At 49.5% G+C, this 21,693-nt stretch overlaps 1 protein-coding gene across 2 annotated transcripts in view; it reads right to left on the reverse strand.

Moving 5' to 3' along the window:
* LOC115075698 (serine/threonine-protein phosphatase 2A 65 kDa regulatory subunit A alpha isoform) overlaps positions 1-21,693 on the reverse strand; it is a 206,558-nt gene that overhangs the window by 42,594 nt on the left and 142,271 nt on the right. For both annotated transcript variants that reach the window (XM_029576335.1, XM_029576336.1), the window contains one exon: positions 13,354-13,496. In XM_029576335.1, coding sequence (XP_029432195.1) covers positions 13,354-13,496 — 143 coding nt within the window. The remainder of the gene's footprint in view (positions 1-13,353; positions 13,497-21,693) is intronic.

The raw sequence follows: 21,693 nt of genomic DNA on the forward strand, positions 1-21,693 counted from the left end.
AATAGGGATGAACCAGGAAGCCTTCCCGGCGGAGCTGCGCCGCCACCACCATCACCTTCGTGAAGGTCCGAGGGGCCGTTGCAAGACCAAACGGAAGCGCTCTGAACTGGTAATGCTTTCCCAGGATGCAGAACCTGAGAAACCGTTGGAACGACTGCTGGATACCCACATGGAGGTACGCCTCCGTAAGATCCAAAGAGGCCAGGAACTCGCCTGGACGTACTGAGGCAATCACCGAACGGTCTCCATTTTGAAGTGAGGAACGCGAAGACATCGGTTTACCCCTTTCAGGTCCAAGATTGGCCTTGACGTGCCGTCTTTCTTTGGAACGATGAAGTAAATGGAGTAACGGCCCTTGCCTTGCTGACCGGGAGGTACGGGGGCAATAGCTCCCAAGCTTTCCAAGCGCCGGAGGGTTCCTAGCACCGCTGCCCTCTTCTCTGGACACTTGCAGGGCGACATCAGGAACTTGTTGGCTGGGGTTCGAGCAAAATCTAATGCGTAGCCGTGTCTTATGTTGAGGACCCACTGATCCGTCGTTACCTTGGCCCATTCCCCGAAGAACAACGTCAACCTCGCCCCGACATTTGGAACAACGGCTTGAGGTCGAAGCAAGGGATGGGCCGGCCGCATCTCATTGCGAAGCCTTGGGCCCCGTGCCGGACGGGGTTCCCCCTTGCCTACCGAACCTTTTCCCACGAAAGGACTGCAGCCACTGAGAGGAGCGGGAAGAGGCTGACTTGTAGGAAGGCCCGACAGACCTCTGAGGACGCGACCTTCTGTTTCCTCGAAAACGGGACTGACTAGAAAACGAGGACAGAGTTCTGGACCTGTCCTCAGGCAACTTAAAGGCCCTGTTCTCCCCAAGGGACAGCATCAGATCATCCAACTCCTTGCCGAACAACAACTTGCCCTTAAACGGCAGCGCTCCCAGGTGAGCCTTGGAAGATCCATCCGCCGCCCAGTTCCGTAGCCACAGAAGGCGGCGCGCCGAGACGGAAGCCACCATGGCTCGAGCTGACGTGCGAAGAAGATCGTGTAAAGCATCCGCCCCGTACGCGATTGCCGCCTCCAACCGATCCGCCTGTGATGCTTCCTCTGCTGACAGATCAGCGTTGGCCTGAAGGACCTGGGCCCAGCGCAGACTGGCCCGCATAGCGAAGTTGGTACAGATGGCAGCCCGGACCCCCAAAGCTGAGACCTCAAAAATCTTTTTGAGTTGCACCTCCAGCTTCCTGTCCTGTATGACTCAGAGGGCCGTAGCCCCCGTGACCGGGATAGTCGACCCCTTCGTCACCGCAGAGACTGCCGCATCCACCTTCGGGAGCCTAAGGAGATCCAATGCATCCTCAGGGAGCGGATAGAGCTTATCCATGGCCTTACTGACCTTTAGGCCTAACTCCATTCCCAAAAAAGGATATCCGTAGATGAAAAATGAAAAGGAAAAGCCACTGCTGGGCCCGTGAGACCCAACAGTACTGGATCCATGTTGGCTTCCTGTCGGGCTACCACCGGCGGCGCATCTATCCCCAGCTCCTGGAGAATGGCCGGGATAAGCGGGGACAGTTCTTCTCTGCGAAACAGTCGAACCACCTTAGGGTCGTCCCCTTCCACGGCCTGCGCTGCTTTGCCAGTAGTGGGCTGAGTGGGATCATCCCCTGTTGCCCCTTGGGTCCCCGACGGGGGCTCTTCCGGGTAATTCTCATCCTCTTCTGACAAGGATTCGCTGTCAGAGTCCTGCGGGACCCCCCTGAGGGGCCGCTTCCCTCTGGGTGGTGCTTGGGGCAAATCCGCGGGATCCTTGGGTCTCCTCGGGTCTCCTCTTCGGAGGATCGGACCGAGAAGCTCCTCTGGACGCCTTTGCACGACTGCGCTTGTGGCCTTTATAGTGCAGGAGTTTGCACAACAGCAGCGCAAAATCCTCTGAAAACTCCCCGGAGTCCGATGAGCTCTCGTCGGCGCTGGCGACCCCGGGGGACCCGGTTCCCCCCGGGACATCTCCCCCCGCAGGCCCCCGCTGCGGGGAAAGCGCAGGAGGAAGGCCGGCGGCTCCCGCGCGATTTCACAGGCTGTGCCCAAAATGGCCCACCACTCCCACCGCTGAGCGGGAAGAGCTCCGGAGACCTGACTGACGCTGCGCTACCACACGGCGGCGAACGAACGGGCCTAGAACGGGTGCTCTGCAGCGCCCCGGACGGACCCTCGCCTCCCGGGACGCAAGAGGAGCACAGGCCCTCCCTGGAAAGGCGCGCGTGCGCCGAGCCGCAGGCCCGACAGGCCCGACCCCCGCCGCATTCGTGCGATCACGTCGCGAAGGACATCAAACTGAAAATTAAAAATTCGAATGTACCCCCCGGCAAACGGCGACCCCTCCCCCCGAGGCACCCCGAGACAGACCCACGAAGTAAGGAGAGCCGGCGGGACGCAAAACTGCAAAATACACTTTTTTCCCCCCCCCAAACCTGTCGCTGTCCTCGGTCCTGGGGCCCTGCTCCAGCGGGAGTGAGTGAACCGGGCTCCCCGGTGTCACCCCCGACGCTGCCACTCGACTAGCTGGGTCCTCAACCCTGGCAGCGGCCTCTACCAGGGGGGGGTGGTCCCCTCAGAACCTCCCAACCCCCCTGGGAGGTAGGGCGGACGGGACTTCCTCACAGAAATTAAGAAAAAAATAAGAAAGAAAGCCTGGAGCTACAGCTAACCAGCGCTTGACTAAAAACACAGGAAAAAGAACTCCAACCTGACTAACTATCAGTACCCAGGGCAGTGCAGGGGCTGTGACTGCCTGCCCTGGGTCATTCGTAGCTCATTCCCCTTCCTGCTCACAGTCCATCTACACCAGTCTTACTCTGTCTCCATCTACTGGAGACAGAGTAAGACTGAGGGGCTGTGGCAGGCACATGGCCGTATATGGCAGAGTCCGACAGATCTTGCTCTGTCTCCATCTACTGGTGCAGAGTCACAACCCAGGTGTCCTGGACTGATCCTGGTACGTACAGGGAACAAAGCAAATTGAATAAGAAAGGGCACTTCCCTCAAGAAAAAGCAGCAGGCTTCCATGGGTCCCTCAGGGCGAGTGATCCGGGACCCCAGGTATCAGCCCTGTCCAGCAAAGGGATGCGAGCTCATCTGCCTCGAGTAACCAGAGGGATGGTCCCCACCAGGACCTAGCAAACCTCTGAAAGGCTAGCACTGAAGACCAAATGTGGACTTTTTCTTTTGTTTTCAGTCAGACTGCAGGCTTTGCCACCTCCACCATCTGCTGGAGACCGAGAAAATGGAGGGACTTGCAGGTGGTACCTCATCTTAAAGTGAGAGTGTCAGTAAAAACTGTCTCCATCTGCTGAAGGGGAGGCAAAACCCAGGAGTCTGGACTAATTCTGTGTACATACAGGGGAAAGTTGTTTATTTACTTACTCATGGCACGAGTTAAAATGTTTCTTTGGCATTGCTGGCAGTATAAAAGCCGCTTTTTAAAAATGATTGGAGTGCTTAATGTTAATAAATATACTCCCTCCCCCATAAAAAAAAAGCAGAAACAATACAGTGGGTAATGAGTACCAACTGACCAGCAGGTAATATGGACCTAGCAAGGAATCATGATGTCAAAAGCTAGAGAAAGCTTCCCGCCAGACAATTCTTCTCCCCCAAATCGTAGCTCATTCCCCTTCCTGCTCACAGTCCATCTACACCAGTTTCAACCCCCCCCCCCCCCCCAGCCCCATCACTCTCTCAAACCAACTTTTTCTATAATTTCTTCTTCTCCCCATTTATCCTTTTTCCCCTCTCCCAACTTACTCCCTCTGGACACAGCAGTGTTCTCTCTCCCACCTTGTATCCCTCTTCTCAGCAACTTTCTGCTACTCATGGCTTATGTCCTCTGCTTCAGCCCCCCAGCCCCTCGTCCTCACAGCTTATGTTTACTCCGCTCCCTCCCCTACAACTCCATTATGAGATAGGCACATTGGTTCTTACCTGCTAATTTTCATTCCTGTACCACCACGGATCAGTCCAGACCGTGAGTTAAGCCTCCTGTCAGCAGGTGGAGTCCAGACCACAACTGTAAGGGGTATCCTATATCAGGACAGAGCCTACCCTACACTACCCCCCCTTCAGTCCTTTCAAAGCAGATATAAACTTCCCAAAGATCAAGCAATAAGAAAAAATACTAACAAATTGAACAAGTGAACAACCTAAAGGATTCTGTATGAATAAAAACGCTCTTGCATATAATTTTATTTTCATCTGTTAGATGCTTCCAGTGCCTTTAGACAACAAATCAGATAACTGAAACAAATCAGATAACTGAACAAACCTGTAGAAAAAGACAGAACATTCGAGCGGACGTATCAGATCTAATACGGGCAGGTGTCTGCACTGATCTGTGGTACTACAGGAACGAAAATTAGCAGGTAAGAACCCATTTTCCTTTCCATGTACGTACACGGATCAGTCCAGACCGTGGGAGGTACCAAAGCTTCCCTAAAAAGGGTGGGACCGAGATAGTCCCACTCAAAGAACCTGCTGCCCGAAAGGGGCCAAAAACTGGAGCCTGCACATCCAGACAGTAATGACAAGCAAAAGTATGCAGGGATTTCCAAGTAGCTGCCCTACATATTTCCTGCGGAGAGACAGATTGACTCTCCGCCCAAGAAGTAGCCTGAGACCGTAAGGCAGAGCTTTCCAAAGTGTGTGTCGAGATACTTTACTGTGTCGCCTGAGGTGTGCCGGTGTGTCGCGCAAGCCCGGTGCACGTGACACACCGGCAAGTGGGAGCCAATGCGGCCGCCGGTGGACCTCATCCCACTGGCGGCTGAGCAGTAAAGAATCGCTGTGCTGTGTGCCGCGGACACACAGCAGGAAGATCGGCATGGCCGTGGTGGAGCTCACCTCACCACGGCCTGAAGAACAAGGTCACGTCGAAACGTGCAGATGCTCTGCCTCCTTCCTGCCGACGCAGCCCCGGAAGGAAAATGTTGCCGGAGCCGCACGGGCAGAAAGGGGGAGGAGTATCAGCCGCGTGCAGAAGAGGAGCAGCGTCGTTACAGCGTGTGAGAAGAGGAGAAGGCACCCACAGCGGATCGGTCCGAAAAGATCAGGGCCGCTGCAGAGCCCGTCCTGCAGCAACCCGTGAAGAGGAGGCCCAGAGGTAAGAGAGAGGCTGAGGGCCCGAAGAGTGTGTGCATGAGGTGCGTTGAGAGATTGGGTTGCGTGTATGAGGTGCGTTGAGAGATTGGGTTGCGTGTATGAGGTGCGTTGAGAGATTGGGTTGCGTGTATGAGGTGCGTTGAGAGATTGGGTGTGGGAGTGAGGACCTGAATGTTTGCAGAGACAGCATGTGAGAACCTGTATGTGTGTGCGAGAGACAGCATGTGATAGTGAGAGCCTGTGCTTGAGCAAGACAGCATGAGGGAGTGAGAGAGAGCCTGGGTGTGTGAGAGTCAGACAGCATTTGCAAGAGAGAGACTGTATGAATGATTGTATGAGAGAGAGCATGTGAGAGCCTGTGTGTGTGTGTGTGAGAGTGAGAGAGAGAGAGAAAGCATGTGAGAATGAGAACCTGACAATGTTTGAGGGAAGAAGACAGATGGAGAGAAAAGAAATAGAAAAAAAAGACAATATGAAAGGAATTGGCAAAAAAATAAGAAAGGGGAGGTGGAACAAAAAAGCCTGTGACCAACCAATTAGAAAACTAAGTTCAGACAGCAAAGGTAAAAAAAAAAGAAATAAATTACTTTTTACTGATTGGCACATGTAATCCCACGGGGCCTGCACAGAGGAGGCAGCAGAATGGGCTTCAGTGCCAATAGCAGCAATCAGCGCCTCCCCAATAGCCATGCGGCATCAGTGACAGTGGCAGCAGAGGAATGAGAGAGGCTCTGAGGTTGCTTGCAAAAGAAAGAGAGGGGGTCTGCCTTTAGTGTGCATGTGTATGAATGGGAGTCTGCCTAGGGGTGTATGTGTGTGAATGCATGGGTGCCTGCCTGAGGGTGTGTCTGTGTATGAGAATGTATGGGTGTCTTCCTGGGGTTTGTATTTGTGAGAATAGGTGCCAGCCAGTGTGTAGTATATGTGTGTGTGTGAAAATGAATTGGTGCCTGCCTGGGGGTCTGTGTGTGTGAGAATGAATGTGTGCATGCCTGGGGGATGGTGAGGGAGTGGTGTGAAAATGAATGGGAGCCTGCCTGGGGGTCAGTTTCAGTGTGTGAGAATGACTGGAAGCTTGCCTGGGTGTGTGTGTTTGTGTGTACGTGAGGGAGCCAGAGAGAGTGTGTATGAGAAAATCCAGGGGAGTAAGTTTGTGTGGGGGGTGTGTGTGGAGGGGTTGAGAGTGTCTTAGAGCCTGAGAGTGTGTCAGTGTCTGTGAGAGCGAGAGGTTATGGTGGGTATAAGAGCATGAATGTGTATGTATGTGACAGTGTATGTGTGAGAGAGAATGGACATGTGAGTCTGTGTGAGAGAGGATAACCTCCTAATCCTGGACAATATCACGGTGACTGGAAATCAAGAGCTCCCACGTATGGACAGCAGGGGCTTTTTAAAATCCTTATTAGTTTTAATTATTGGGTGTTATTTGATATATGTGCTGTTTTGAAATATTTTATTGGTGTTTGGGAAATTGTAAAAAATGTATGATTTTAATTAATAGAAATTCTATTTATCAGTAGTTTTAAAATATTATTTTATTAGTATGGTTTTACTATTATAACTGATGCTTTGTTTCTTGATTTTATTTGTTTTATGAGGAATGGTGGTTCTATTTTTCCATTGTTAATACACAGAGTCTGGCTTCTTGGGGTTTCCATTTCAGTTTTTGTCTAATTTGTGCTCCTTTATTTTGTATTCTGTATTTGGTGAGGGTCTGTCTCTGCTCTGTGTGTGTGACCATTATGAGAGATTCTGCTAGCATAGGGATCTATAGCAATCTGGTTTGTTTTGTTTCCTCAGTAGATGGTGTATTGGTATTCTAGGACCCAGTGTAATATTTACCCTTGCTTTTTCACAGGTAGGGTTATTGTTGTTTGAGTCCTTGGTGTTATTACTGTTATGTTACAATGGGATTGCAGTATAGATTTTGAGTGTCTTTTTTACGAGGTTTTATTTTAGTTCACAATGTGCCTGGCAGTGGAAGGTGTTTGTGCTGCTGTTACTGTGAGGTTGACACCAGCATTTGAAAATAATCTTTCAGTATGATGAGCTGTAAGGGAAATAATTCAAGCTCCATTGTTTGGGGGAATTTCAGTGGATGCACAGAGTTACAGAACTGGAGGTGCAGGATTTATATTGACAATTCTGTCCCTTCCTATAAATTCCAGACTTCACTCTCATAGCCATATATAATTAGTTGAATGAGGCTATCAATTTATAGTGTGAACTGGCCCGCTTTTTAAAAAATTACGCAGAAGACCCTTTGGACTTTATTAACACCAAATATTCAAAAGCTGTGTTCATCCCATCAAGCTCATATATCTCATTAAAGAGGTAAATTGAATAACACAATAACTTTGTTTTATTATTGTTATTCGTAAATTATAACAATAACATTAATCTTGGAATATTATATATTTTTAATATAAATGAAAGGTTTTCACAAGATAGGTTGTGTCGTGAAACATTTTATCATGTATATATTTAAGGAAACATACGTAAATTGTCGAAATACATTTTGTTCGTTTAACCTTTAACCTCTGGTTTGCTAGTAGACTGAATTACTGTGTCCCGAAATTATGTTTGTTTAAAAAGTGTGTCACCAACATGAAAAGTTTGGAAAGCTCTGCCGTAAGGAATGAGCTTTTAGGCCGACCCCTTACAGACCTAAGCCGATGCAATGGCCCCTCCTTTAGCCACACGCGATAGTGGCCTTGGAACCTTATTACCTTTATTTGGCCCACTCCACAGAACAAACAAGTGGTCAGAGATCCGGAACTCATTTGTAACCTGAAGGTAACGCAGCAAGACCCGTTTCACATCGAGGCGCCGCAGATCACCCCCAGCTATATTTGCTACTTCTGACGAAGAAAAGCCGGAAGTTCCATGGACTGATTGACATGAAAAGACGACGCAACCTTTGGCAAGAAAGAGGGTACCGTCTTAAGGCATACCCCTGAATCCGAGAAATGTAGAAAAGGCTCTCTGCACGACAACGCTTGGAGCTCAGATTCTTCTGGCTGAACAAATGGACACCAAGACGACTGTTTTGAGAGTCAAATCCTTGAGCGTAGCCCTCCTTAATGGCTCAAAAGGAGCTTCGCAGAGAACCAAGTTAAGACTCCACGAGGGGACAAGTAAACCCAGCTGGAGGAATCAAGTTATGGCTCCCTTGAGGAAACGAACGACATCCGGATGAGCCGCCACTGAATAACCATCAATGGTGCCTAAGAGGGAACAGAGAGCGGAGACCTGCACTCGCAAGGAACTGAACGACAACCCCTTGGTTAGACCGTTCTGGAGAAGAGAAAGGACCTGGGAAACCGGAGCTTTACGAGCCGAGATACCCGAGGCGACATACGCATTTTCAAAACCCTTCCATACTCTAACATAATCAAGCGAGGTAGTCTGCTTCCTGGCCTGCAATAGAGTGGATATAACTTCTTCCTTAATCTCCGCTGGACAGAAGCGATCCGCCTGATCGAAAATATGGGACCCTCCTGCCGAAGATGATGGAAAGATACCAAGGCATAGGGGACAGTCCTGGCTAGATTCACGAGGTCCGCAAACCAAGGTCTGCGGAGCCATTCCGGAGCATAGAATGACCAGGCCCGCGATGAGAGCTCGATTCTTCGGAGGACTTTGCCCACTAACGGCCAGGGAAGGACCAGGGCATCCACCCCTTTCGCCAATGTTCCCGTCTGCGGCTGAAGAACAGAGGAGCTTTCGCATTGGTCAGGGTGGCCATCAGATCCAGTGAGGGGGACCCCCACCTGCGGATGATTCAGTTCATCACTGCATCTGACAATTCCCACTTGCCTGGGTCCTCACCTCTGTGCGACTGAGGAAGTCTGCTTGAATGTTCTCCTTCCACGCATATGGGACGGCCGCTAGCGCTCTAGGTGATGTTCCACCCATGTGAAGAGCCTGCTGGCTTCCAGAGCGACTAGGCGACTCCTGTTGCCCCCTTGTCGATTGATGTAGCTTAGTGGTGGAATTGTCCGACAGGACCCGCACCGCCTTGTGGAGGAGTAGGGGAAGGAAGGCCTTGAGAGCCAGTCGGACCGCTTGAGCTTCCAGTCGACTGATGTGCCCAGTGAGATTGGGTCGGAGACCAATACCCCTGAGCAGACTGGCTCTGGCATACAGCTCCCCAGCTGGAGAGGCTGGCATCCATTGTTACCACGATCCATTGCGGTGTCAGAAGGGACATCCCCTTCTGAAGTTAGGCAGGCGATAGCCACCACTGCATTTCTGCGACGGTAGACTTGGAGAGCGGCAGGGGCGTCTGAAACTGTTCCGATACCTGTTGTCCAGCGGAATAGCAAGGCTTTCTGTAACGGAACGCATATGCGCAAAAGCCCAGGGGGACCAGATCGATAGTGGAGGCTATGGACCACCAGAACCTGGAGATAATCCCAGGCTGTTTGCAGGGCAAGAGAGAGAAAATTGCGCAACTTGGCCCCTGAGTTTGAGCGGATCGGAGTCCTCTGGAAAAAACACCTGCCTACTCGCGTGTCGAATCGCGCCCCAGGAATTGCAATTGTCTGGGAGGGTTGAAGCTTGCTCTTGGGAAAGTTGATGACCCACCCAGAGAGGTCAGACACGATCAGGACCTTGCTGACTGCCAGCTGGCAAAGAGACTGATTTGGCCCGGTATAAGCCAATCGTCCAGGTAAGGATGCACTAGTGACTCAGTCTAGACACAGGGTGGCCGCCACTACACAATTACCCTTGGTGCAAGTGCGCGGTGCCGTGGCAAAACCGAAGGGGAGTGCTTGAAACTGAAAATGTTGGCCCCAGTATCTCGAACCAAAGATACCGCTGGTGATCGCAACGAATCAGTATGTGTAAGTAGAGTTTCGAGTTATTGTAAACCGATACGATGTGCAAACGGATGTCGGTATATAAAAATGCTAAATAAATAAAAAATAAATAAGTAGGCCTCCGTCAGATCTAGCGAGGCCAAAATCTCTGGATCGAACTGCCGCGATTCACCGCCCCTCAAGGTTCCATCCGAAATGGGGAACCTTGAGAGCCCGGATTGACGCGCTTGAGATCCAAAATTGGACGAAAGGAGGCCTCCTTTTTTGGGCACGACGAGTAGATGGAATATTGGGGCCGGACCCTTGTTCTTCCACTGGGACTGGGACTATGACCCCCGGTTTCCAGACAGCCTGCGCAGGGTTTGTTCGATTCGCAGGCCTCTTTCGACTTCCGCAGGGGAGATCAGGTGAAGATCCCGGTAGGGGCCTCGAGCAAATTCTAAATCACGCGTAGCCTTTTCTCTAACCACCTCTAGGACCCACTGATCCTTCGTTATGGTGGCCCATTCCCTGAGAGACTGGGACAGTGTCCACCTAAGTCTCGAACGGAGGAATGAGCCGGCCCCATCTCACCGAGAGGAGGACGTTGGTGGACCGTGTTGTGCTGGCTACTATCCCTGAAAGGCCGACGTCCCCGAAGGAATGAGGCCAGGATTCAGATTGGGAAGCATTACCCCTTGGGAACGGAGCCCCTTGCCCTGGTGGAAAAATGGCTGTTGCCCATCCTAAATCTAGTGCGAGAGGGTAGGAGACTGTTTCGGGCGGCATTCTCTGGCCAACTTATTGAACCGTATTTTCCTCCCATGATTTGATAGGTTGCTCTAGGTCCTCACAAAAAGCACTAGCCCTTGAAGTGAAGGGTTCCCAACTGCTCTTTGGAAGAGGCGTCTGCAGACCAATTTTCTCAGCCAGAGGAGGGCCTGGCCGGAGACCGCAAAGACCACTGCCTTGGCTTGCACTCGGCAGAAGATCATACCCCATATGCAATCGATCCACGTGCTCCACTTGAGCCTTGCCCACTGCATGAGACTGCTGCGGATTGTTGCCCGAAACTCCCAAGGACAGGACCTCAAATATTGGTTTTAGGTAAAATTCCAACTTGCGGTCCTGACATCCTTTAGAGCGTAGCCCCCAATCACCGGGATGGGATGGTGGTGTGTTTGGTAACCGCCGTGACCGAGGATTCTAACCTTGGCATCTTAAAGTAGATTCAAGCAGGTCCTCAGTGAAGGGGGTAGAGCTTTCCCATAGCCTCCCCCACCTCGGAGTCCTCGCCCTTGGGGACTCCCATTCCCCTAAGGAGCATCAGCTTATGCATAGGGTGAAAAGGAAAAGTACATGGAAGAGACCTAAGTCCCGCCAGGACCGGGGTCCCATGTTGTCATGCATTGCGGCTGTAACCATATCCACTGGGGGCAACTCAATTCTCCCAGTTCCTGCAAAAATGAAGGGAATAGCGGTTTCTAGTTCCTCCTTTTGAAATAAGCATAGCAACCCGAGGATCGTCCACCTCAGGGGGGGGGGGGGGGGCTCGTAGAAGGAGCGGGTCAACATCCGGATCTGGAATTGGGACCGGCGGCCAGCTGTGGCGATCCGGCGGGGACCCCCCCGAACCCTGGCCCTCTGGCACCTTCAGAGTTTGTGGAGGAGAAATTTTGCGGGTTTTTTGGTGGGGGGGGGGGGGGAGGGGATGGATCTTCCTCCTACAGTAAGCTGGCTAAATAGGACTTGTGCATAAGCAGCACAAACTCCATGGAGAAAGAAGACTTAGACTTCAGGGGGGGGGCGGGGGAAGAGGAGGGTAGGAAAGGGTCAGGCACCACCTCCGGGGCATGAGGGGAGCTCAAAATCTGGAAGAGAAACTTAAAAAAAAAATAATTCGGGCCTCAACCTTCCTCCTGCACATCCTATTCTACATTTGCGCCTGCTTCCAAGATGGCCGCCATTCCCAGGCCAGGAACTCGCCCTCGGGTCGCTGTGGGTGAGGGAACCAATGAGGGACCCTTCCCACCTAGCAGACACCCTGAACAGAGGCCTCCGCAAGGAAAAAACCGTGTGGCCAGACTCTCCACATTCTTTACAGACGCTGGAACGGGGGCATCAAGGCTCTGAAGAAAAACAATCGCTAAAAAAGTAAAAACAGCTGAGCTTTGCAGGGTTGAAGTCGGTCAGCGGAGGCAACAACTGAACTCTGCAACACAGTTCTTAAAAAGTAACAAATCCAAGTAACATAATACAGCCCTGCTTGTACACCTTTTGTTTTTTTTTTAAACTGCTCAGCTAAGCCAGGGGAAAAACACTCCCTGAGAGGGTACTCTTTTACAGTGGACAGCTAGATAATGGGGGAGGGGTTCACCGGGAAAAGGGGCCTAGGATGGGGCAGGGGCAAGGCCCCCCCCCCCCCCAGGCTCCCAGCAGAGCGAAGAGACTCTATGAGGGGAAAAAAGGGAGAAAACTTTCAAAGTCCTTTTTTTTTTTTTTAAACAAGAAATTTAATATTTGCTTGATTCAGACCAAAAATAAAGAAAATCCCCTCAGGGAAACTAAGGGAAGAAGAAGGGGAACCGTAGGTTCAGCTGCCTGCACCTGCTGGAGACAGACGAATACTGAAGGGGTGTATGTAGGCTTCTGTTCTGATATAGGGATAGTTCTGATATAGTTTTGGTCTGTCTCCACCTGCTGGACAGTAGGCTCAACCCACGGTCTGGACTGATCTGGGTAACGCACAGGTTCTCTGCCTCTCCCAACCAGGATTCTCTCCTCCTCCTCTCCAGTGCTGTTTACAGTCAGAATTCCCTCATCTCGCAGTTCTCTAAGCCCCTCACACCCCATCATAGCCCCACTGTTCCTTTCCTAGTTCTTTATTAGTAACTTTCCCCATTGCCAAAAGGGTACACTAAAAGGTAGGAAACCTGTCTGTCCTAACTTGCTACTACTCTCTAGCTCCCCTGCAGCCCCATTGGTCAGACACTCCATAGAGAAACAATAGGTTACAGGGAGAGGCGGAACAGCAGCAAGCAAGACCAAAGCACTTCTTCCCTGCTCTCCCCCAGGACCCTGAAGCATGGAGCTCTCAGTTCCTCTGCTGCGGGAACACAGGACATATTGGAGGTGCCCAAGCATCCAGCAGGCTGGCACCTAAGAACTAGGGAGGAGAGGGGCAGGAAGGGTGTGTAGCATGCCTGCATGGGGTTATGGGCAGAGCAGAGAATGTGAGCCACAGATCCTTTTGGCTTGCTTCTACTCAATGTCAGAGAAAGCCAGAAGAGATGTATTCAGAGAATCTCAACCGCTCACAAACTCATGGATGAGATGAAGACTTTTAGACAGATGCATTTTTCACCAATTTTAATGGGCAGTTAGCAATCCTGTTGACAATTACTTGCTCTCGAGGGTTGGTCCTATCTTCTGCAATGATTTGGCCACATTGAAGCGGACATTGGCCACAGCATCTCCAGCCATACGCAGGACTGTTGGCAGCATGTGCTTGGTGGTGATCTCCTGGCCACAAACTTCTGAGAGTACCTGGTGGGTGGGAGGGAGGTAGGTCAGGGACAAAAAAAGAGCACTGCACACAAACTAATGACTGAATGCTACTATGCCCAATTCCCTGACAGCATGCACTCATCCAGCAGAGGATTTATGCACATACCACAAGGTAGATTTTAGAGTCATTTAGAGTAGTGCTGTCAACCACATTTCTGCTGGTGATCGTTGGAGGATGAGATAGAAGCAAGTCCTGCCTAGCAGCTACACTGCAGCCTACAGTACAGCCAGAATAGACTTCTTAATCCTCCCACCTGGCCTGTGGACTTTTTTCCTAGTTGTGACCGGTCTCAAGGCCCCATCTTTGGGAGAGGAGCAGTTGCAGCTGAATGTTAATGAGCTGAAGTGTCAGAGTTAGGTGTCTGCGCCACTCTCAGGTACCATCCCCCAAATAGAAGCTAGGAGGGGACAGGGCCAACATGGTGCCTGAGAGCAGAGCAGACACTGACAAGTGCAGGTTTGTTAACATTCAGCTGCAATTGCTCCCCTCCCAGAGATTGTGATTCAGGCCTGGCCTCAACTGGAAATAAAGTCCACGGGGTTGGGACATTAATTGTAGTAGTGTCACTGTCAGACAGCGGAAGGAGAGAGAGGAAAGGATTCCTTTTTTCTTGATAAACTAGTGTATGACGAGGTGGGAAGGAAAGGAATGTTTTGGTTTTTTTTTTAAAGAAACTGGTTGGAGGGAAAAAAGCTATTTCTTCCCCCCCCCCCCCACCCCCACCCCGAGGACAATACTGTTGGCTGGCTTGGAGAGTTTTTGTTTTTTAAATAGAAACTATTTTTTTAAACTGTTTAATTGCCTTCTTAAAATGAAGGACCAGCTACAGGTATATTTCTCCCACATCCATTTAGTACTGCAAACAGTCCATGTAATTTAAGGAAGGTAGCTACCTAGTTCCCAGAATACAAAAAGGTTGAGAAAAGGAAAATTGGTTCTTACCTGCTAATTTTCATTCCTGAAATACTAAGTGGGATTTGCATCCCCTACCAGCAGATGGAGGCAGATAAAACAGAGTTGCTTACCTGTAACAGGTATTCTCCCAGGACAGCAGAATGTAGTCCTCACATGTGGGTGATGTCATCAGATGGAGCCCTGTCACGGAAAACCTCTGTCAAAGTTTCTAGAACTTTTGACTGGCACACTGAGCATGCCATAATCCCTGTAGCCACAGGAGTCTCCCTTCAGTCTTGTTTGTAGCAAAAGGTGCGAGCGAAAAAATAAAATAATAAAACTGTTTTGGACCCAACTCCGCGGGTGGCGGGTGGGTTTTGTGAGGACTATCCCAAGACAAGCAGGATGGTTGTCCTCACAATGTGGGGTGATTAGCAAGCTACAGGCTGACTCATTTATTTGGACCCAACAGCTTACAATTCATGCAACAGGCACAAGAACTGGTGTATGTTGGGAAAAATGAGGCAGCCTGAAAAATTACAGATGGATGTGAAAGGAGTTGGGATTATACTGGAAGTAAGTTCTTCAAGACAGATTGGCCAAAGGCAGAGTCCTGACGTCCTTCCTTGTCCAGGCAGTAATGTGCTGCAAATGTGTGACGAGAGCTCCATGTTGCAGCTTTACAGATGTCAGCAATCGGTACTGAACAATAGTGTGCTACTGAGGTTGCCATGGCTCTTACTGAGTGCGCCTTCACTCAGTCCTGAGAGGAAGGCCTGCTTTTTCATAGCAGAATTTGATACAGTCTGCTAGCCAGTTGGAGAGAGTTTGTTTGAAAGAGTTGGGTGGATTTCCTATGGCCTGCAGTGCGGACTAGGTAAAATGCAAGTGCACGTTTACAATCCAAGGTGTGTAAAACTCTCTCGCCCTGGTGAGAGAGAGGCCTTGGGAAAAAGGTGGGCAAGACTATAGACTGATTCAAGTGAAAGTCAGTAACCACCATGGGAAGGAATTTAGGGCGAGTATGGAGGACTACTCTGTCATGGAGGAACCTTGTATAGGGTGAGTATGTGACAAGTGCTTGTAACTCACTAACCCTTCGAGCAGATGTAATGGCTACTAGGAAAATAACTTTCCATGTAAGAAAGTTATCACAGGAGTGCAAAGGCTCAAATGGGGAACACATGAGTCTTGTAAGTACTATGTTTAGGTCCCATTCGGTAACTGGTGGCCGTAGAGGGGGCTTAAGTTGCAGCAGGTCCCTCATAAACCGACTCACAAGGGGTTGCGCCGTTATTGGGGCATTCCCTACTCCCTTGTGGTATGCTGAGATGGCACTGAGGTGTACCCTTACCAAGGAAGTCTGGAGACCAGAGTCTGAAAGGTGCCAGAGATAGTCCTTTTAAGTGCACTACATGGTGAATCTATTCCACTTAGAAAGGTAGTGTTTTCGTGTGGAAGGCTTTCGTGAAGCTACAAGCACTTGAGAAACCTTAGTTGAAAGATTGAGCGGTTGTAGATCAGGCTTTCAACATCCAGGCTGTGAGGGATAGGGTCTGAAAGTTCGGGTGGCGTAACATGCTATGGTTTTGAGTTATGAGATTGGGCGCTGTGCCCACGGCGAATTGCTCTCAGATGGAGAGGTCGAGAAGCATGGGAAACCATACTTGAAGCCAATACGGGGCTATGAGTATCACTGACCCTTTGTCCTGTTGTAGTTTCATGAGAGTTTTGGCTATCAGTGGTATCGGAGGATACCGTATAGGAGGCTTGTGTTCCAGGGGCGAGCAAACGTGTCCATGGCTAACGTATTTTGTTGCCTGTGCAGGGAACAGAATCTGTCCACTTTGTGATTCAGTTCGGATGCAAATAGGTCGATTGTTGGATGACCCCAGCGTTGGCAAGATTTTGCTCGTTACCCACAGGATCCAGAGACCACTCGTGGGGATGGAAATGTCGACTGAGGCGATCTGCTACTATATTCTGTATGGCTGCCAGATAAGTGGCCTGGAGATGCATGGAGTGTGCAAGGGCCCAGTCCCAGATCTGCCGCAACTTCTTGGCAGAGGAGATAAGAATCTGTCCCTCCCTGTTTGTTCAAGCACCCACATTGCAACTGAGTTGTCTGTTTGTAAGAGAACAGTCTTGTGTGAAAGGCAGACCTGGAACGCATACAGAGCATAACGTATGGCCATAGGAGTGACGTGGAGCATGGAAGCCATGTGGCTGAGCAACGTGAGGACTTGATAGGCTGAGGCTGTTTTCTTTGTGCACAGAAATGTAGCTAGTCTGGAGAGTGTGTCTGTGCGGTTGTTGGGCAGGAAGGCCTTTGCGACTGTAGCGTCCAAATCTGCCTCCAATAAAGGTAGGAGGTTAAGATGGATTCAGGTGGGATTTCTGGCAATTGATGAGAAACCCCCAACGAGTGTAGCAGACTGATAGTGAGCTTCAGAGCTCCTTGCTTGGATTGGCTCTTGATTAGCCAGTCAAACAGGCAAGGAAACACGTGTATGCTGTTTTTGCGTAGATGGGCCGCAGCCACTGCTAGGCACTTTGTAATACACGGGGTGCCGAGGCAAGTCCGAAGGGCAGAACCCGGTACTGAAAATGTTGATGCCCCACTATAAACGCAGGTATTTGTGGTGATGTGGGGATATGGGAATGTGTGCATAGGCTACTTGAAGATTCCAGAGAACAGAGTCAGTCTCTTTGTTGTAGAAGGGGAAGCATGATGCCTAAGGACACCATCCTGAATTTTTCTTTTTGTAGAAATCTGTTGATATTGCGGAGGTCCTAGGATGGGGCAGAGGCCGCCTGATTTCTTTGGAATTAGAAAATAATGGGAGTAGAACCACTCTGCCCTGCTGTGCCAGAGGACCGGCTTCCACAGCCCTGGCGCTCAGTAGGGTTGACAGTTCTGACTCTAGACTTGTGTGATCTCTTTGGATTCACAGTGGATTGGGTGGTGAATCTGGGGGTACCATGAGGAAATTTAGATGGTATCCCTGGGTTATGATGGATATTACCCATTGGTCTGTTACTATGCGGCGCCAGTTGGTTATGAAGTGGTATAGCCAATCTCCAACAGGCAAATCTGGTCTTGGATTCATAGACTGGCTGCTGTTCTCTGGACAGGTTTCAAAATCCAGAGGCTGGGTGAGATCTGGATGCCTTGGTCTGACGTGGATGTCCTCTTTGAGGTGGTCTGGCTAGTCTCACGCGAGATGTAGATGGGTAGTACTTGCGTGAGCGATAAAAGGGTCTTCTGGGATCCCTTCTCGTGGTCTTTCGAGCAAAGGAGGGAGCTTCCTCAGTGACTGTGGAAAGCTGACGCAGGGTCTCGTGATGATCCTTTTATTGAGCCACTGTGTCCTGTATCTTGTCGCCAAAAAGATTATCACCAGTACACGGCAGATCAGCGACGCTTATCCTGGACTTCCGGCCTTAAGTCAGAGGCCTTAAGACAGGCCCATTTTCTGGCACTGATTCCTGTTTGCTGATAAACGCGAAAACAGTCTTAAAGGAATCATATGCAGCTCTGACCTCATGTTTCCCTGCCTCAAGGCCTTTTTGGCAATGGGAAACCTCTATGAGGGAACTATTTATAAAGATAACTTCAAGGTTTTCCCTGAGGAAAAGTGGTGAGAAAACTCAGAGCTCCTACCCACGAGGGCAAACTGCAGCACGGGAAAAGAGAGACTGAAGGAAGACCCCTGTGGCTACAGGGATTATGGCATGCTCAGTGTGCCAGTCAAACGTTCTAGAAACTTTGACAGACGTTTTCCGTGACAGGGCTCAGTCTGATGACATCACCCACATGTGAGGACTACCATCCTTGCTTGTCCTGGGAGAATAAAAACTTTTCAGGTACTGCTAGATAAAATCGAGTGCCACCTGCAGTCCTTCAGTATTGACCTGTATCCAAGCCAAGATGTCGAATCCAAAAAACCCAAATAATTCTCAGTGAGCAGAGATTCAAAGTTGGAGTCCACTAAAACTAGGGATCCCCTCTTATAAGGGTCATTACAATTTGCAACCGTAACTGTTTAAACCTACGTACAAACTTTGTAAATCCACATTTGAATAAAAACTACATGAGCAACATCCAGAAGCGAGGAAGATCTTTCAAGAAACTAAGGGAATGGACTTCTGGACTGATCTGTGGTATTCCAGGAATGAAAGCTAGCAGGTAAGAACCAATTTTCCTTTCCTGTTTATAGCCCAGAAAACTGGGATGTACCCAAGCCCCTCCACATTGGGCAGGAACCTGAAAGACCAACATGCAATACAACCCCCCTCCACTCCAAACATAGCCTCTTCTGGTGCATAAAACATCCAGATGGTAATGTTGGTGAAAATGTAAAGACCATGTCGCCACCCAATACATTTCTGCAGAGATACAAGCTGACACTCTGCGCAGGAGGTTGCCTGTGTCCTAGTAGAATGTGCCCGGTTGACTCTTACAGATAAAGGCCGAAAATATTGCATCCTTCAAACAGTATGCAATCGTTCCCTTGGAAGCTTTACTTCCCTTCTTTGCTATACTGAACAAAACAAAGGATCTATTACTGAAAAGCATTAGTCACCTTAAGATATCGCAACAGAACCTGCCAAACATCCAACAAGTGAAGTTCTTTTGCATTGCAGTATATCGGACATCAAGTGTGGGAAGCAGACAGCTCCAGTCTGGTTGAGATGAAATGAGCAAACGACCTTCAACAAGAAGGAAGGGACCATAAGCAATGATACCCCATCTGAAAAGCATAGAAGGGATCTCTACACGATAATGCTTGAAGCTCCGAAATCCACTTAGCCGAACAAATGGCTACCAAGAAAATGATCTTCAGGATGAGATTTTTCAAAGATTTCCTTCTGATCGGTTCAAAGATAGGTCCACAAAGAACCTGACGAACCAGATTAAGGTTCCACACTGGACACAATCCTCTGGAATCGGCGGGTGCCAAGTGCTTTGCCCCCTTCAGAAAACACATGACATCTGAATAAGGACGCCAATGGCCTCCCCTGCAGCTTTCCTTGAAGACACCTAACGCTGCCACCTGTACTCTGACCAAATTAAAGGTCAGCCCCTTCACTAAGCCTCTTGAAAAAAGGCTAAGACCTGAGGAACATCACGTGCATCGGCTCCAGCCCATTCTCCTCAACCTGGATATAAGCCAAAAGGCCTCCTAGCCTGAAGCAAAGTTGCAATCGCCAGCTCCAAGTACCCTTTTAAGTGAAAGTCATCGTTTAAAAGCCAAGCCGCTAGACAAAAGTGATCTGCTCGCTCTGAAAAGATAGGCCTGTCGCACGAACAGGATAGTCCTATAGCGAGAATGAACCAGATCTACAGACCATGGCCACAAAAGTCACCCTGCCTGGATGATGTTTAATACGACGCATAACCCGGTCTATGAGGAGGCCATGGGGAAACAGAGCAGAAAGCTTCATCGGCCACAGCTGAACCAGAGCATCAATTCCCTCTGAGCCAACCTCGCTGAGAAAACAATCTGCACTTGGCATTCTCCTCCTCGAGCCACCATGAGATCCAGCTGCCGTTTGCCCCACTTAGCCTGGATAAAGGCAAAAGCCTCCGCCAAACTTCCACTCCCTTGGATTCCAAGCTGCTGTCTGCTGAGATAATCTTCCTGCATATCGCACACTCCAGCCACATGAGATGCTCCTACTCTCGTTAGATGCTTCTCCACCCAGATGAACAACTCCTGAGCCTCCAGGTGAGACTTCATCCTGCCTTGACAATTTATGTACTCCATCCCTGAATCTGTGGAAGAAAGGTGAGAAACGCCTTGCAAACTGCCCTTGTTTCCAACTGGTTGATTGACTAGGACGCTTCAACTGGAGCCCACTGACCTTGGGCCATCCGTCAAGGACGGATGGCCCAACTTCTGAGGCTGGTCGCGTAGTAACTACCACCCAGTCTGGAACCTCCAGGTCCACCCCTTTCTCCAAATTGGGACAAGACAGCAACCACGAGAGACTGGATCTAGTGTCACCCTGATGTGGCAAAGAAAGCTGAAATTCCTCCAAGAGTGGACTCAAACAGGACAAAAGTCCCCTCTGGAGAGGTCACGTGTGAGCGAAGCGGCCCATGGAACCAACTCAACGTAGAAACCATAGAACCCAGGACCTACAAATAGTCCCAGATTCTGGGAATCAAGTCACAGAAGTCAAAGCACCTGAGCCTGCCACTTGAGCACCTTCTCTGTGGTAAGAAACCTTCCTATCTGGGTATCGAACAGAGTCCCTAGATTCTCTATGACGGGGTCAGTTCCAGTCATAGAGAACTAGGGACTGGGTGGTGGCCAAGTTCACCACCCAGCCCAGCATCCTGTTTCCAACAGTGGCCAATCCAGGCCATAAGAACCTGGCAAGTACCCAAAAACTAAGTCTATTCCATGTTACCATTGCTAATGGCAGTGGCTAATCTCTAAGTGAACTTAATAGCAAGTAATGGACTTCTTATCCAATCCTTTTTTAAACACAGCTGTACTAACTGCACTAACCACATCCTCTGGCAACAAATTCCAGAGTTCAATTGTGTGTTGAGTAAAAAAGAACTTTCTTCCGATTAGTTTAAACGTGCCCCAGTGCTAACTTCATGGAGTGCCCCCTAGTCTTTCTATTATCCAAAAGAATAAATAACAGATTCACATCTACCCGTTCTAGACCTCTCATAATTTTAAACATCTCTATCATATCCCCCCCATAGCCATCTCTTCTCCAAGCTGAAAAGTCCTAACCTCTTTAGTCTTTCCTCGTAGGGGAACTGTTCCATTCCCCTTATTTTGGTAGCCCTTCTCTGTACCTTCTCATCGCAATTATATCTTTTTTGAGATGCGGCAACCAGAATTGTACACAGTATTCAAGGTGCGGTCTCACCATGGAGCGATACAGAGGCATTATGACATTTTCTGTTTTATTCACCATTCCCTTTCTAATAATTCCCAACATTCTGTTTGCTTTTTTGACTGCCGCAGCACACTGAACCGACGATTTCAATGTGTTATCCACTATGACACCTAGATCTCTTTTTTGGGTTGTAGCACCTAATATGGAACCCAACATTGTGTAATTATAGCATGGGTTATTTTTCCCTATATGCATCACCTTGCACTTAGCCACATTAAATTTCATCTGCCATTTGGATGCCCAATTTTCCAGTCTCACAAGGTCTTCCTGCAATTTATCACAATCCGCTTGTGATTTAACTACTCTGAACAATTTTGTGTCATCTGCAAATTTGATTATCTCACTCGTATTTCT

The sequence above is a fragment of the Rhinatrema bivittatum genome, chromosome 14 (genome assembly GCF_901001135.1).
Source record: "Rhinatrema bivittatum chromosome 14, aRhiBiv1.1, whole genome shotgun sequence".
Lineage (NCBI taxonomy): Eukaryota > Metazoa > Chordata > Amphibia > Gymnophiona > Rhinatrematidae > Rhinatrema > Rhinatrema bivittatum.